Source organism: Mycotypha africana (assembly GCF_025528875.1).
Source record: "Mycotypha africana strain NRRL 2978 chromosome Unknown BDF20scaffold_10, whole genome shotgun sequence".
NCBI lineage: Eukaryota > Fungi > Mucoromycota > Mucoromycetes > Mucorales > Mycotyphaceae > Mycotypha > Mycotypha africana.
The window spans coordinates 868,947-886,677 of record NW_026515734.1 but is presented as its reverse complement, the minus strand read 5'-3'; the positions used below and the strand labels follow the sequence as shown (position 1 = coordinate 886,677).

At 38.0% G+C, this 17,731-nt stretch overlaps 5 protein-coding genes and 1 non-coding gene across 6 annotated transcripts; 4 read left to right on the top strand and 2 right to left on the bottom strand.

Annotated features, from left to right (window-relative positions):
* The first annotated feature begins 811 nt into the window (after positions 1–811).
* BDF20DRAFT_890133 (uncharacterized protein) lies at positions 812–3,204 on the top strand. Its single transcript, XM_053082175.1, has 2 exons — positions 812–1,192; positions 1,261–3,204. Exons 1-2 carry the CDS (start codon positions 948–950, stop codon positions 3,083–3,085), a joined length of 2,070 nt encoding a protein of 689 aa, XP_052932930.1. The 5' UTR covers positions 812–947; the 3' UTR covers positions 3,086–3,204.
* Positions 3,205–6,945: 3,741 nt separating this feature from the next.
* BDF20DRAFT_806707 (uncharacterized protein) lies at positions 6,946–8,421 on the top strand (the record flags this gene model as incomplete). Its single annotated transcript, XM_053076530.1, has 1 exon — positions 6,946–8,421. A coding segment is annotated over one exon (1,476 nt), but the record flags the coding sequence as incomplete, so codon positions are not given.
* A 545-nt stretch (positions 8,422–8,966) lies between these two features.
* BDF20DRAFT_890123 (uncharacterized protein) lies at positions 8,967–9,394 on the bottom strand. The gene has a single exon (XM_053082174.1). The coding sequence runs from the start codon at positions 9,332–9,334 to the stop codon at positions 9,035–9,037; it is 300 nt and encodes a 99-aa protein (XP_052932928.1). The 5' UTR covers positions 9,335–9,394; the 3' UTR covers positions 8,967–9,034.
* BDF20DRAFT_890121 (E1-E2 ATPase-domain-containing protein) lies at positions 9,375–14,457 on the bottom strand. The gene is made up of 5 exons (XM_053082173.1): positions 14,374–14,457; positions 11,724–14,304; positions 11,141–11,620; positions 9,881–11,060; positions 9,375–9,807 (listed from the first exon to the last, which is right to left on the bottom strand). The coding sequence occupies exons 1-5, from the start codon at positions 14,419–14,421 to the stop codon at positions 9,474–9,476; spliced, it is 4,623 nt and encodes a 1,540-aa protein (XP_052932927.1). The 5' UTR covers positions 14,422–14,457; the 3' UTR covers positions 9,375–9,473.
* A 565-nt stretch (positions 14,458–15,022) lies between these two features.
* Positions 15,023–16,714, top strand: BDF20DRAFT_890116 (heme peroxidase). Its single transcript, XM_053082172.1, has 5 exons — positions 15,023–15,239; positions 15,321–15,576; positions 15,641–15,893; positions 15,968–16,093; positions 16,150–16,714. The coding sequence occupies exons 1-5, from the start codon at positions 15,071–15,073 to the stop codon at positions 16,543–16,545; spliced, it is 1,200 nt and encodes a 399-aa protein (XP_052932926.1). The 5' UTR covers positions 15,023–15,070; the 3' UTR covers positions 16,546–16,714.
* Positions 16,715–16,859: 145 nt separating this feature from the next.
* On the top strand, positions 16,860–16,933 carry BDF20DRAFT_t139. The gene has a single exon. It is a non-coding gene; the product is annotated as a tRNA-Asn (tRNA).
* The last annotated feature ends 798 nt before the right edge of the window (positions 16,934–17,731 follow it).

The following is a 17,731-nucleotide window of genomic DNA, read 5'->3' as shown; positions in this document are numbered from 1 at the left end:
GCATTTCTTATTTTTTGTTATTCTTTTACACCTCTTCACGTACTAATAGCAAATACATTTATCATTTTTCATTGATCTGTCTCGGAATCGGTCTCATAGTTCATATACTCTATCAATATTCCAACTTAGTGTACATTGAAGATTTCTAAGGCCTGCAAGCCTCCATTTCAAAGAAGGACATTGCATATTCAATTCAGCCTTCCAGGTCAATTTCGTAACTGTTAGAGCAGCTTATATTCTTTTGGACAGCTTATTTTCAAAGTTTTTCTGACATCGTCAATTTGATTTTAGGGGGATAGCTGACCAAACAAATTCATTTCTAAATCAAGTTGCCATAATGTATAGAATTCTTTTCGAAGGCTTTTTGGAAGTCAAAAAATATAATTTTTGTAAGCCTGGCCAATCAGTACGACATTCTGTTAATGAGTGTAGTTCAGAGTTATGTAAATACGAATACGATACGAATAACCTCACTATACGGAAACGGGTAACGAGAATAGTTTCATGTCGGTTGCGTATCAATTAAAAACCTTTTTTTTTTTTGAATCTCTATCACCAAAGTAATAGAGGTTTCTTCATAAAAAGATTGTGATTTTGCTTCTATGTTTAATGATATCCCTCTACTGAGCATGTACCAATATTGTATTAATTATTGGATGATCCGGAAAATAATCTCAAAATGCACAAAAGAAGAAGTAAAATGCTGTAAAACTTGTAAACCTCAAGTACCCAACTGAGCATTGCAATTGTACGAAATAAACTATACCATAACAAATATAGAAAGTAAAAGTATTGGTGTAACTGGATACACCACGTCTAATTCTTCCTAAAGTATGAATGCCTTTCTTCTGAACTTTTTTCTTTTTTCTTCTTCAATTCGTCCTTCGTTTCTTCAATAAGACATTCTTTACTTCACCCTCATTTAGAATAAACATCAAGTTAAGAGCATGTCTATTTTAGATACTCTAAGTTCGCCCTTCTCATGTTCTACGGCGCATATAATTACCTCACATAATCCGATACAGCTGGCAGCTATTTCAAATTTTAAACTAGCACAACTTACGTTTGCACCGCCGGACTTACATTCCTTGAGAAAGACAGCAATAATTAAGAACGTTATTGAAGACATATACTCTAATACTCCTTCAGACTGGCTACAACAAATGACTCGATGGCAGTATCTAACTCCAGAGTAAGTCAGAAGTACAAGGACGAAGGACAGAAAGAATTTGTCTAAGCAAAAGCTCTTTCTAAATACAGATCCTTAGAGGAGATGACCCAGGAAGGCTTAGAAGAGATATTTGCTCAATACGCACAAGCTATCGAAGCTTTTCGGCCTGTAAGATCTATTTCGACACTCGCAGATAGCGAAGAGAATGATATTTTTTCAAATGAAGTTGACGACGGTCGAGCTGGGGATGATCTTTGGGTAGCAGATGATTGTAATCGTGGATTTGCACAGTATCAGCAACGAGAGCTTCAGGAAGAAAACCCTATTACGGAAACAAAAGCGTGCTCGACTGAAATAACCAGCCCCGCATTATTTTTACAACCGAATGCCACAATTTCGGACGAATTAATTGTAGCTGGCCGTGCTGCTTCGCCGCTCTCAGATAAACCTCTACCAGCACAACCTATGTCCTTTGATACTTCTGGATCCAACACAGCTTCGGTAGCCATTGCTGTTGTTACGAAAGCCCGAAGGAAAAGTACCTTCGGTGGTAGTAAGAATAGATTAAGTTGGACAAGTGACACTGGTATTACCTCAAGCGCTGTGTCTCAGAATCTCGCAAATGAGATAATGAGCTTATTTGACATGGACTTTGCGATTGATATCAATCTAGACACTGCTCCAAAATTGCCTGAGTTACCTTTCAAGCCTAAAAACGATAACAGAAAATCTCTTCACCGACAATCCCAGGATATGTTGACCAGCTTAATACCTGCCTTTGAAAAAATTGCTTTAGAGACAACAATGGAGTTCAATAATTATAGAACATCTCATTCCACACCAAATCTGAGCCGTGCCATGACTTCTGTTCCTCAAAGATCATCTTCTCTACGGTACAGACAACAAGAACAGAGCGAGTCATTTGTTAGTCCCCTAGCAGTAGTAGTGCCTTCTCCTGCTATTGTGAACAAAAATAAATCCAAGAAGAAGAATATTCTGCGTCTCGCTTCTTCTCTCATGGGAGGAAAGAAAACATCGCCTCTATTGTCACCAAAATCCCAATTAAGTAAAGATAAACTACCAAATAGCCCTGAATTATCCTCTGATTTTATAAAGGAATATTCCAGCTCATCAATCAGTTCAATTGCTAATAGTGTCGCAGATCCCAGCAAAGCATCATCAAGAAAAGCTAGTACTTCAACTGTAGAAACCATTATAAGCTCAACCCTTTCTTCATCATGGTCAAATATATCAGCAGATCATGTCGAAATGAAGGCTGTAGTGAAGCCATTACCTGAAACTCTAAGTACAGCAACAAAGGCAACAGCTCAAGTACACAGTAACAAACGTAATAGCAGACGGAAACATTCGACGAAAAAGAAAAGAAGATCAGCGCGTATCGAAAAAACCATGATAAAACGTAAAAGAGACAGCCATCATCATAAGCCAAACTTGCAAACGGGCGATAGCGAAGCTTCCATTTTAGAAGCAACTGCAACAAACTCTTCAACTTCATCCTTTCTTGTTCCATTTGGTAAAGGACTAAGTCGATCAAAATCCGCGTTCATCAAAATTGGACATGGACTAAAATCCAAAAAAAGCTATAAAAAGCAACTAAGAAGAGTCTCGTCCGTAAAACATTTAAACGAAGCCTTAACAGGCAGCGCATCACATAAGGAGATAAATGCCTCTCAGATAACAGACCCATACGTTCATTGCAATGGAAACGACACTCGTTTCAACGGTAATAAATCTGCACCTATTTTAGTCGCCACTGCTTTTTCTGAAGAACCTCAAGTGAGACGACAGCAGCTACCACTGGAACAACAAAGCTTTGTAAAAAGGATGACTTCATTTCACTGGAAAATGAAAAGTCGTGGTGATCATAGTCGCAAATCTGCAGCTGAGGTTTAATCGTATATAGTTTTCATCATCCTCGTCATTATACCCTTGACTTACTAACACAGTGTCTGAACTTTCATAATATTTGCATTGATCCTTTCGTTAAAATAAAAGCTTTGATTGACTACGCTTTTCTTTTTTCTTTTTTTCTTTTTTTTGGTTTTGCTTCTGCCTTCAATAACAAGTCATTCTAAGTCGAATACGGATTTCTTATGCTTTTTTCAGAGAATCGACAACTCTATTTTAAAAGATAACGATTTGCGCGTGACACAAACAGCAGCAATAAATTGCGCCTATCTCACTTTATTGAGACCAAATTTTGAAGGTGCTTAAATCATTCAGTTACAATTTTTAACTAAATAATTAACAAATTTTTCAATAAGTAACTAGAAAAACCAGCTATGTTATTTCACCTATTGAGCCTTACGGATAGCAACTTTTCTGCTACGCGACGTAAAGGCATTGTTCGCGATTAAACATTTTTTTGTTATAGAGTCATATGCCCTTAGCCGTTTTACGTTGACATAAGACAAAATGAAAGATTTAGCTGCCAACAGTAATGAACATGCTTATTTTATTCTTTCTACTTACTATAATCATGGTTTATTTGACGAATGTCCAAGATGATATGTTGTTGTTCCCTTTGCACCTTTTGGCTTTGCCTTTTACAAAAAATATTTTCTGTTCTATGAAAGAATCAAATGTTAAAATTGAGCTAAAGTACCAAATGGTATTAATGCTATTCCCTTTCCGAGTGGTAATTTTGACATTCGGAGCCCTTCTTTGAATGTTATAACGGTTTGAGAATCGATGCCAACTACGGAAGTTCTAGTATCATGTCTTTGTATCTTATATCTTCTCAATAACTGTTGGGTTGCACTTGAAGTGAAAGTCTCCTAGCAGGCATGCATTTACACTTGTTATAGTAGTAAATAGTTCCTGTACAAATGTATCAAATCACAGTACAAGAGATACGCATACAACGTAAGAAGATAACAATAAAGTCCAATTGCAAGCAAGGAAGTAGAGGGTACGTCTGGCATTGATTAAGTATCCTAATTTGCCGTTGTATAGCAATTGACCTATCGCAACAGTAAAAAGCTCCGTACCCCTCCCCACTCCTTAATGAAGAATAAGAGGAAGCAGATATTCGATAGCAACATTCGATAATATGCGAGGAACCTTACATGACATTTTGATCTTACTGTTAGTTTTTAAATTTACGTCCATTGTATCGAACAAGAGCTGTTAAAGTGTGAAAGTTTTGTATGTATCTATAACGCTGTTAAGCATACCTTTACGCGTTAACATCATCACGACTATGGCTCATTCAAAAACGTTAGCTTAAAATATATAATATACTCGGGTTTTTTGCGGAAGGTGGACGTCAATATTAAGAAGGAGCGTCAATTACAGCTATGGTTGAAGATAATACTCATAAACAATTAATTCTAACTGTTATCAGGAACGAGCAATGCTAACTTGTGGTTGCTCATTTGCATAGAATCGATACAATTATTCAAACAGTAAGCCTGCTCAAGACGCTTCCAACACGCAAGAATAATACCAATACTCTATCACTATTATTTGAGGCCTTCAGTAAAAACGGCCTTCTGTGAGCACAAACAGACTTTGGCTGTGTCTTTTTGTAACGATAAGTTCTTGGTTATTTGTGACTTCCTTAATTTTATTAAGCTATAACACTTTCGTCGCCTATTGTTTACTTTACTTCACTCGCCTTCCTCTACTTCTTATATCGGTCATCAACTTCTGCTTCTTGTATTCAACTTGGAACAGAAACCTGACAAATTTGATACTCATGTTAAGGTATTATAGTACGACCAATTATCATCTGAAGCAGACGTACACACAAAAAGGTATTAAAACTTGCTGAGTGAAAATAAGAAGTACAACGACATCTAATACTATGGGATAGAGGTGGCATAGATACCGAACCGAAGCGAGTAAAGTTATTATTAATGACAATAGTAATAGGAAACTGAAAACGGACAGAGGTTAGCTCCTTGAGTCATTATGATACGATATTTGTAACTAAAGACACTTACCTCTTGATTCATACAAGTTGTACAAGGAGAAAAATTATTTTTAAGCATTAAAAAGCGCTCTAAGACGACTTAAACTCTGAAGGCAGTTGTCAGGCAAACATTCTCTGAAATAACAGCTTTTCCTCCGTTGTATTGGGTCTTAATCACCTTTTAACACTGATACTTTTGTATAACGGACGGCTTCTGACTATGTACTAATCCTTTACAAGCGGCACAAGTGCTTTTCTCTGACAGACTTAGGAACGGAAAGGAAGTTCAACTTATAGATATTATGATCCTCAATGAAAGATAAGTGCTGACGGGATATTCAATATATGATATTTGATATTAAATAATGATCTGTCCGACTACTGTGAGTGCGTAAATATTCTTGTATCTCTAAAATTAAATCTAGATGGCTAAGTTTGATTAACAAACCTTACTACATTCGCAATTATTCTGAACTTACCTTGGCTCCGCAAGGACTGTTTCTTATTTCTAGTTATACATATGGCTATACCTGCCACATGTTCCTTGTAAGAAGGTCAAACGCCAGTTATTTTAAGATATTGTATCAGTGTAACTTCAATACCAAGAATACAACCTTACTTTCATTCCAGTGCAAACAACCCTGCACTATAGTATGCTTATGTATGACACTCCAGCAATAACGATAATTGGAATTTGTTGTGAACAAGTGCTATCAGTCTATAGCCTTTATAGAGATGGTTTAGAAGGAGGACGGTTGCATATTTTGTATGTATGGAAGAAATAGAAACAAACATCCTGTTGGCGAGGCTGTCATCTGTTGATTAATTTATAGAAGTACTTCCAGTCCCTACGTGCTTAAAGCGTTGAGAGAATTTGCAGACCGACCAAGTGAGTATCTAAGTCGTAAAGCGTACCAAAGGCTGACGAGGAAGGCGAGGCGTCCACAAATATCTCGTTAGGTGGTGGCAAAATACAAAACCGATGAAGACAAGTAGTTGCTGTTTAGGAGAAAAAGAGTAACAGAGCAGGGAAACTACAAATTACTGTAACAGTTTAAGCTTACATAACCTTCAATGCCAAGATGAATAGTCTTGTCTTCCACGGATTAGCAAACGAACTTTGTAGTGTCAGTGTTGACCCTGCAGTGCCATACATCCGAATTGAGTGCTAGGGTGAATTCCATTAATTCTGTCCTAAGACGTATGTTCAGATCAAACGTTGAGACCATGACGTGTTAAACAAGGTTTATAGACGTCTGAAAATGAAGTGATTGGAAAGAATAGTTGAAAGAAAAACGTCGTGAAAGAGAAAGAAGTGTTCCACGAATCTAAGGTTATAGATTACAGTATTTAGTATGGAGTAAGTTAAAAGCATTAGCTTGCCTATGTCATAGTCTTGTTTTTGCCGCTTCAACTGAATAAAAAACTATAGTAATATTGAAGGGCACAATCCATTGCGAAAACTGTATTATGTTCCTGTAACCGTGATATTATGGCGGCGAAAAAATGCTTCATATTGCCGAACATGTGCGATCTATCACTGTAAAAACCCGTCAGTTTTGCTTTATAAAATACAAATGCAGAACAACGAATATAAGTGGTTACCATACCAGTAGGAGGTAAATTGACGGTAATCTGTTAATGTTGTATCACCTGGTAACAATGTTAATTAAGCTTTTTGACTATGGTTGTACAAGTCAAATACAATTAACGGAAAGAATTATCTGATATGCTTCTCATTCTTTTCAGAGGTTCCTTCATCCTTTTTTCCTTTTCTTTCTTGTCTTATTAACGCTATCGATTACCACTTTGAATAATGTCGTCAATCCAAGCGCTTCTACCTCCAGAACTAATTCATTCAATATCAAAATTTTTAACTCCCATCGAATACTACCGTTGCCTTTTCGTGAGTCAATTTTGGTATCGTACCTTCAAACAGTTTCTCTACAGAAGAATTTTCATACATTCAGACGAACAGCTTGAAAAGCTTGTAGAATCACTGCAGTCTTCCCCTGGGAGCAAGGACAAGGAGCAATCTTCAAACGGCCTACTAATAAGAGAGCTCTGTCTAGCTCAAAAATCTCTTTCTTGCGAAGAAAATCCAGTGAAAATTAGCACTGACGTGCTAAGTTTAATTGGAGAATTGTGTTCTAATTTGGAAGTGTTTACTTTTGATATAACAAATTGGCAGCATTTACAGTTAACCACAAAGCTAATTGAAGATTTGCGTTGGAAGCATTTGCGGAAATTTGCTCCTATACCACATACTATTTTCGACATCATCCCAGCATCCACTCTTGCCAAATCAAATCTAACTCATCTTCATCTAAGTTCTTCACTGGTGCCTTGGAAGTGCCTGCTGGAAAAGCTTAAGACTATCCCAACAATCAGTCATCTAGCGCTGGAAATTGATTATAATAGTGGGCAGCAGCAAGAGGATGCCCTGATAAGGATGCATTTACAGGAAATATCTTATTCCTTACCATTACTTGAGGGACTCAAATTGATTCGCCGTAAAGTTTCAAGATCTCAAGCACCGTTCTCATCAGAGATTCCCTTCAATTTGACACAATTATTGCAGCCTAGTCAACTAAAATCTTTATCACTTGAAGGATTAGTTGACGACCTATATTGGTTTGAATTCATATGTAAGAGCTATCCCCTTTTAAAGTCACTCTCATTAGCTCAATCTGGTTCAAATACGTTGGATTCAAAGTGGAGGTGGCAGGGGGCTTTTCTCTTAATGATACGCAACCTACCAAAACTAAAATCGCTTTTCTTGTGTGGTGCAAACGCTATGAATCTCCTCTCGGATGGCTTGGGTCACGAGTTAAGAAAAAAGGAGTGTTCGATTGATAGTTTAGCTGTAAAATCTAACACTTATCAACGAATGGACTCGTGCCAACTTCTGTTTTTGATTGCTAAACACGGATATCGACAACTCAAGTACCTCAGATTGGCAGTTTGGGAGGATATGCCTGGGTGGTCAAGTGCACCCTACAGCCTATTAAGATGCACTCAATTGGTTGAATTGGATTTAGCATTCTCGCGGGGCATTTCTTCTCAATACCCGTACACACCTTTCCTAATAGATCGCTGGCTATCTCACTTACCTCAACTGGAACGCTTAACACTGCGTGGAGTAAAGCTTCAAGTAGAGTATAACAGCTTTGATGATTTAGATAAATCTAACAAAAGCTTCGCCTTAAAGAGCCTTAAATTACAGCTCTCAAAAATAGAGAATCATGAAGTTGTATTGCGCTATATATCGTTTTGTTGTCTACAGTTAGAAGATTTAGCTTTCCTCGAGTGCGTAACCGATGAGAAAAGCAGAATCCCAACACAAACATGCCGTATTTTGCTGGAGCAGAGCAGTTGGTTAAAAAAAATTCAATTGAGCCCTGAATTAGCTTGTACCTACAGTCCTACAACAGGAGAATACACGCAAGCTGTCTGTATTGAGTTAAAAGTGAAAACCGATATGACTCTACCTCAACAAAAAGGTTATAAAACTGTTTTAATCTTTTGGTGTACGTTGATAGTGGATGAATCAGATTTTACGCAGCATAGCTTTCAGCTTTGTGAGGATAAGGAACAAATACGACAATTCACAAGCTTATACAAACAGTACATAGAACACGTATCAGAACATTGGAAATCCAGTAGCATGTCTGACCAGAATAACTTGCCTTTTGGCATCATCGCCATTTACACTCAATCAATTCCATCCAAGATAATACTGAACAACTTGCATCTACCTCCGATACACTTACTGACGTAAATAAAGTTTGACCCTTTATTATGCAAACAACAAAAAAGGAAAAAAAAAAAAAAAAAAAAAAAAAAAAAAAAGATAAAAGAGAAAGATGCTCCATCCTATACATAGCAGTAGCGGAGTAGATATGAGAAAATGAAGAAATGATCGGTTAACAAATTAGAGATTTGAAATTTTCAGCAGGCAACCGCATCGTATAATGCGCGGGAACAACATAGAGTCTTCCTTTACAATTTGCATCCGTCCATAACGCACAGTGGCTACTTCCAGTGTTCTGAACATGAGCAGCAATAAAATGGCTGGGAAACTCTGTACATCGACGGTCAGAGCTTAACAAATTTGATTTTGCACGTTTATCTTCATTCATTAAAATCAGGCCTCCGCCTATACCGAATAAGGCCCAGCTATAAGTAGGTAGTAATAAAAAAAATAGAAAGCTGACAAGTCTCATAATATTTGAGTATTGATAATTTTTACAAAACGAAAAGAAAGGATCAAACAGGAAGCGTGTTTATTATAAATATAAAAAAAAAATTATATAAAGGCTGCATAAAAAAAAATTGTGAACTTATCAAGGGTATGTAGTACTCTTACAATTTGATTTGATGTGAATCTGCTGCAATTTTTGGAGGCTTATACAAACGCAATAAAAGGCTAGAACAAACTACACTAATACTTGAGGCAACCATAGCGATACCAGCAATATAGGGAGGAAGGCCTTGACCTACAATCGGATAAAGAATACCAGCGGCAATAGGAATTGCAACTGTATTATAAATAAATGCCCAGAGAAAATTGAATCGGATACGGCGAACAACAGTACGTGCCAAGTCGTACATAGTAAGTAAGTCCAATAAATTGTTTCTAATAAGAACAATCGAGGCTGCTTCAATAGCAATATCAGTAGCAGATCCTACGGAAATTCTATAGCAAATTGTTAGTCATTTAAGTACAATTATAAAGATCGAAAGGACAAAGTGGACAAATTTGAACTTACCCAAGGTCAGCCTGTGCAAGTGCAGGGGAATCATTGATACCGTCACCAACCATGGCTACGACAGTTCTTTGACCCTGTGCTCTAAGCTTTTTCCAGCTGTGTGTACCTCCTGTTTTGCGTTCTTTGGCGTTGAAAACCTTTCTTTGTAAATTTCTTATTCTGTCAGCTTTCTGCTCCGGCTTCACATTCGACAATACATTTTCTGCAGGAAATCCCAGCCTTTGGCCCATGGCTTTCGCTGTGCGTTCGTTATCACCTGTAATCATCCAAACTTCGACTTTACGACGCTTAAGCTCTTCAATAAGAGTTACCGTTTCGGGACGTGGGATATCAGCTATTGAAACTTGTGCAATCACCATGGTTTTTGATGCAGTACAGCATATAGAGTTCGCGACACATTTGCAAATATCGCAAACACATTGGTTTTTGCAGTTGTCATTGTCTTTATGAAGGTCACTTTCAGATAACAGATCGTCGTCATGGACGTTTCCGTTGCTTAGGGGTGATGCTGCTATAATAACAGTAGACTGTCCAAGATTTTGCCATTCCATCAACAAATTTCGGCATGCTTTTGCTTCGCGGGAGTTTTTATATCTTGCATGGTTCTGATTCATCCAATCTTCACTGCCCGAAAATACATTGATCGCTTGAACATCCTTTAAGTTGCCTTCTAAGTATTGGGAAACCTGTGTTCCTAAAGTCAAAGTGACCAAAAGTCCGCGGCCTGCTACTTCCTCTGCATTACTAATCTTTACACCATCGAAATAATCAGTGGAATCTGCCGACTTTTCATCAGCATTGCTGTCATCCTCAACGTCACCAGGAGCGATATCATTAAAAATGAGCTTGTCGTCACTAATAGTAGGATCCTCGAGTAAGGATTTGATTATGAATTTCGCTTTCTTCACTATTGCTCTTGACAAAGGATGATTACTGGCAGAAGCAACTCGTCCAAGGATTTTCCAGATAGCGATCTTCTTCTTTGTAGTGAGTTCAACATCACTTTGCTCCTTCATAGAGATAGAAGTCCAAGCATGTGTTACTACAGGTTTACCCAAAGTCAGTGTTCCAGTCTTGTCAAATGCTATGGTTGTTAATTTACTGGCCATTTCCAAAGCATTACCACCTCCCTTTACCAAAATACCGTTCTTTGCTGCGACACCAGTGCCCACCATAACGGCTGCAGCGGCGAGTAAGAAATAGATACTATTAGAAAATGCAATATACTTATAACACTGGGTACTGTCCGGTTTTGCTTACCTGTTGGACTTGCTAAGCCTAAACCACATGGGCAGGCAATTACAAGAACAGTAACTGCGAGCAGAAGCGAAAAAATTGTTTTGTTTTCACCCATAGGTAACCATTCGTCAGGATATAAGTTCTTCAAACTGACTACTTCCCATATTATAAATGTGATTATAGCCAAAGCTATAACGACAGGTACAAAGACACTTGATATCTTATCCGCAAGATGCTCAATAGGCGCTTTGGGAGAGGACTGTGCATCCTGAACTAGCTGTATAATACGTGAGAGTGTAGTATCTGAGCCCACACGCATAGCCCGAAAATATATGGGGGCACTTAGATTGATAGTTGCGCAAATTACACGGTCTCCAGGCTTTTTTGCAATAGGAAGAGATTCACCAGTGATCATCGATTCATCTGCATTTGAAGTCCCTCTCCAAACCTTACCATCACAGGGTATACGTTCGCCAGCCTTGACCTTAAGTATATCACCGACTGTAACAAAAAAAAATTAACGGTTGAAATAGGATGTGATAAGAAAAGAGTTAGAGGAGCTTATTGAATTGGCAGCATTATTGTCAAAAGCAGTTCTTCTTACCTTGTATATCTGTGGAGTCAATCTCCCTTTCAACATAAGAATCTTGGTTAATCTCCTCGGTAAAGGTTTCATTCAAGTCTGTCTCTTTCTTGAACTCAATCAGTACAGCCTTATCCGGCTGTAAGTCCATTAGCTTGCTAATTGTTTCCGCCGTTTTGCCTTTAGCCAGCGCTTCCAACCATTTACCGAAATGTATGAATGTAATAAGTAAAACGGAAGTTTCGAAATAGTTCATGGTCATGGACATAGATCGGCGAACCATAGCAGCAATTACCGAAGCTACCGAAGCTAAGTACGCAACTGTTGTTCCCATGGCTACTAACGTCTCCATATTGGCAGAATGTGAATAAACCAAAGATTTGTATGCCTTGACATAAAATGGTAAGCCTAACCAGAACTGAACTGGAGTTGACAGTATGAATAGAATGAGATCACCAATGGATAACCCGCTGGTAATCTCTTTAGTAAAAGCACGATGAACAGGTGAAGATGGCGGCAAAGCCATCATGAAGATCATGGAGATAAGGACAACAGGTACGGCAAAGAGAAGAGACCATAGAAACCGCTTTTGAAGGACCTTTAATTCTTGATTCATTGTATTACGCATTGCTTCTCTTTGTTCAGTAAGCGATGCATTTTGTGCGCTTTGAGTAAGTTCAGCTTTATAGCCTAATTGTTCGATCATTTGAGCCAACACACGGGAGCCGACAATAGTAGAGTCATATTTGATAATAGCTAGTTTTGTAAGGAGGTTGACTTGGCAACTTATTACACCTGGCTGCTTCATTAAATTTCGTTCGATAGTGGCAACGCAAGAGGCACATGTCATCCCAGTAACATTTAGGTAAGCTGTAGAGTGCTCTTCATCATCCGAGTTTGAAATACTTGCTGCATCATTCGATTTACTGATCAGCTTGGTTATCTTTATGCTCTCCGTTGAAAGCCCTACTTGTAGGACACTTTGCTGAATTCTTTGGCGTGAAATATAGTCGCCAGTAAATTCAAAGCTTGATTGGCCAGATTTCAAATCGATGACAATGGTATCTGATTTTATTCCGTGCAATGTGCTGAAAGAGTTATGGAGCTTTTGTACACATTCAGCACAATGCATGCCACTGACAACCACTTCGGCTTTATAGACATCGTTTCCGGCTTTTGCTGATTTAGTAGGCTGAGTTGCTTCTGACAAAAAGACAACATTACTGGCCGAATAACCCATTTTTTCTACTGCTTTGATTATAGTCTGTTCGTCCAAGTTGCCACCCTCAACTGAAAGTGTGGCATTTCGTGTTAAAAGATTGACTTTGGTTGATGAGGGAACAACACCAGGAAGTTTTGCAAGCCCCTGCTCGACTGTTCTGACACAGCTTGAACATGTCATTCCTCCAATTTGTAGGCTCACTTTATGCGGAACGGCAACTACTTCTACTTGACCGATCGACACGGATTCTAACGAGGAATCCATTTTATAATTCTTCTCACATTTCTCGTCTTCGAGCCCTAACACAGCCGGTGATTTCAAATTACGTATAATCTGGATATTTTCAACAGAAAACCCTTTTGTTTCAATAACGTCACGAATTTTTTCCACATCTGGCTTTGTTGTTATGAATGTGGCCATTTCCGTTTGTAAACCAACAAATATAGAATGCGGCAACACGTGAGGCAAATCATTCTCCAAAGCTTCTGTCACAGATTTCACGCAGGATTTGCAAGTCATGCCAATGACTCGCATAACGACTTTGCGCTGTTCGTTTTCATCGTCTAAAAGCGTTTCACCAGTTACAACTTCCTCGAGAGTCTCACATGATGAATTACTGCTGGGCTCTTTCGTGTAAATTCCTTTTGTTATTTTTGGCCTTCCCACCATATCATAACCAAGATCTTCAATGAGACGCCTTAACATCTTCTCATTGATCGCTTCATCTTCGTAGGAGAAAGAACATTTCTGAGTTTTTTCGTTCACAATAACTGAATCGCGTAACACGCCCGGTAAACTCTGTATAGCTGAGGTAACAGTTCTCGAACAATGCTGACATGTTAGACCTGATAAGTAGACCTCGATACTTTTTATATTTGTGAGGGTATCATTATCAGAAACCATTTTCGGAGGAGAGTTCGCTTCAGTAGAGTTGAATTCTTCACCAACCATATAACCTAGATCTTCAATTAGTTCAGTTACTTTGGTCAAATTGAATGATTCGCGTGGAACGGTGAGGCTCATTTGTGCTTGAGCTTTCTCTAACGAAACATGGACGCTTTCAGGATCTATTTCTGGTACTTGTTTCAATGCATTTGTTATTGTATTTGTGCAGTGAGAACATGTCATTCCATCAATTGGTATTGTAATTATGTCTGCTTCAGCGTTGGTCGCACTGTCTGTTATGGGTATGAATTGAAATTCTCCACAGTCATATCCTGCTTCCTCTACGGCCTCAGAGATTTTATGCAGTAGTTCAAGTTTCCGGCTCATATCCTCAATAGTGAAGGTAGCTTCTTCTTGTTTCAAATTTACTCGGACTGAAGCGCCTTTCACTTCAGGTACCTGTTGTAAAGCCTTCGTTACAGAGCGAACACAATGCTAAGTGTATGATGATTTAGTAAGCTTGCACTGATATCAAAGCTATAATACCCAAATTGTAAGACTTACTTCACATGTCATGTTCATTATCTTGACCTTGACCGTAACTTCTGTCATTTTCTTTTTGGTTTAACTTTTTTCTGAGAGGCGTGGCGGAAAGAACTGTTGGATCGTGCAATTTCCAATTTGCTTTTATATAGATTCTCTATCCCTCATTTTAATTGGCCCAACTCCCGATCACTTTCTGCGCTTGAAACAGTCAGCTTCTGCAAGCGATCAGCAGAAATTGCTCATTTGGGTCATGGTCGTACAAAAAACCGAATCATAGCGTTTAATTTCTTGCTTACAAGGCTTCAAATTGTCGAAGCTAATTTTGCTTAAAAACAACGTATGACATCCTCTGTGACCGTTTATGTATTCAATGGTACGATCAAGCCATACCATCTTTTTGTAGATTATTTCTATAAAACTATCATTCTAGCTCTGGAAATATAGATCATTTGCATCCCTGACGAGCAATTATAGCTCTACTACTTTTTAAATGTGGCATTATTGTTGCTGAATTGTTGGCACTCATCTAATATCATTTATTCGTTTGTAAAGAAACAGATGCAACAGACTTTCTGATTCTCTCCACTTATTATGTAGAAATTAACTCCCGCATTAAAGTTCGAAAAAGTAAAACCCATGTTCCTTCAAATAAAAAACAGTTTTGAGCGCGAAAAGGCTTTTTTTTTTTGTAACAGTCCTTACATTAACAAATTGAATGTCTTCATTACGTTCGTTTGGCATCGTGGCAGCTCGCTTAAGCGCAAGTCAAGGTGCACGTCCCTTATTGCGCTCTAATGTGCGCTTGGCCACAGTTGCTCGTCGGCATTATGCAGTCCAACCTACACCGCCAGGCAAAGGTGGTTTCAGCCCTCTTTTATGGATTGGTAAATGAACCAAAACGTACCTTAAGAAAATTCTTTCGTAGTTATACTTTCACTGACATAAAGTTATTCGACGTCAAAAAGGTTGCACCTCTCTAGGCGCAGCTTACACCTATTATCAGAAGAAGAGAGCTGATAAGATTGACAAAAAATTGAAGAGCACTACTGAAGAAGAGTCTGAGGAGGCGAAAACATCTGAAGAACCCCAAATAACAGAGAAGAATGCAGGCAGTCTTCCAAAGAACAAAGCTGATGACAGTAAAAAGACAGCGTCAGAAAAGGAAATAGATTACCAGTCAGTTTACAATGATATTGCTGAACTCTTAGATTCCAACGAAGAGTAGGTAGCTAATACATCATACATATGCGTTGGCGATGCATTATTAAGGGATAATTTTTGAAAGATATGATGATGGATCATATGGTCCCGTTTTACTACGTCTTGCTTGGCATTCATCCGGTACCTACGATGCTGCGGACGGCTCTGGTGGCAGCAATGGTGGAACCATGCGTTTTAAAGCCGAAGCAGCGCATAGCGCGAACAATGGTCTGGAAGTCGCCCGTAATTTACTTGAAGAGCATATCAAACCTAAATATCCTGAATTAAGTTATGGTGATATGTATACACTTGCTGGTGTTGTAGCAATACAAGAGCTTGTAGGTTGAGCCGTGAATTTATGATTGATTAAATTTCAGTATTGATCCCATATTGATTTTCTTCTTTTTTTCAGGGTGGACCGAATATCAAATGGAGACCTGGTCGTAGAGATCAGTTTGAAAACAAATGTACCCCTGACGGTCGTCTTCCTGACGGTGCGAAGTTGGCTGATCACGTTCGTGAAATTTTTTATCGCATGGTACGACATTAGTTAAAAATGAAGGAGGATTCCAGCTAAGATATTTTGTTATTTAGGGTTTCAATGATCGCGAAATTGTTGCTTTAACAGGTGGTCATTCCTTGGGTAGATGTCATTTGGAGCGTAGTGGTTTCGATGGTCCTTGGCAAGAAGCCCCCACTTTCTTTTCTAATGAATATTTCAAAGCTATTACAACGCGTGAATGGGTAAAAAAGGACTTACCGAATGGAAAATGGCAATGGGTAGATAAAAACAATCCAACTGTAATGATGTTACCTATTGAAATTGCTATGTTAGAAGACGAAAAGTTCAAACCCTACTTCGAATTATACGCCAAGGACACCGCAAAATTCTTCCAAGATTTTGCCGATGCTTTTAAGAAACTGATCGAGTTAGGCGTTCCCTTTACTGGAGAAGAGAAAGAGTACATCTTTGAAAGAGTCAATATGTAGCATTTAATTTAGATGGAACAATATATGAAAAAAAAAATAATAATTCTGAAAAATGTTGTTATAACATGCAGTAAGCGTATGTCTTTTTGGATGCCATAATTGAAGGTTTGGTTAGGATAAATCGCCTAGATACAATTTTTGAAAGTTATCTACGTCAACTGTACAGTACTCTTTATTATGCTTAATTATTTTGCACACCTGAGATCAACTCCTATTCTTGAGATACCTAATCGACATTATGAGCTACTTCAAATCACGTGACGGAGTTCTACTTATTACCACGAATATTATTTATTGTTTCGCCAAAAGCAAAAGCTTCTATGGCGCAATTGGCTAGCGCGTCTGACTGTTAATCAGGAGGTTGGTGGTTCGAGCCCACCTAGGAGCGCTTTATTTTTTTTCCCTGGTGCAAAAGTGTATTTTTTTTTATCTTTTTCATATTTTTGCGTTTTACAGTGTTGTCGTGCCTACGAGGATAGCTTCTTTAATTAAGTTCTTATTTTCTTATTTTATCGCTACAATCCCTTTTTTTCAAGAGAGAAAAAAAGCTTGACCTTTATCTTTATTTTATATTATACTAATATATTGTTACATAAGGTTACTAACTAGTACCACCTTTTTGAGGGACGACAATAGCTCTTATATAAAAGGTCTTCTTTCTGTTTATCACTTTGACTATTATCCTTAAAGGGAAAAAAAAAAATATCTTCTATATTTCATGTTATTGGTCCTTTTATACAATTTGCAATGTCACATAAGCTTATTAATCTGTATTTCATTTTGTCATAGCTCACGGTAAGGTATTTTTGCGACATCATAATAAATTATAAGCCGCTGTTCGCTTTACAAGGCTAATATATAACTTTCAAAAGTGTTTTGATTGCTTTTACTGTACGGAGTCTTCTTCCAGTCTTTCGGCCTGTAACAGTTGATCTTACGGTAAAGATGTATAACTGTGAATCTCGATGATAATCATATAGCTATTAATTCTGAGAACAAATGCTAAATGATTATATTCAGATTATATTTGATATAATTACTGAACTTGTGAATTTTCTCAATATAGTTAGTGTTTGCAGAATGAAATGAACTGGTGGGTAATGCTTTAGCGCTATTAAACGTAAAGTTGACCTACAGTAACTACTATAGTTCCAGGGAACGATAAAATGCTCCCATGTAATAAAAT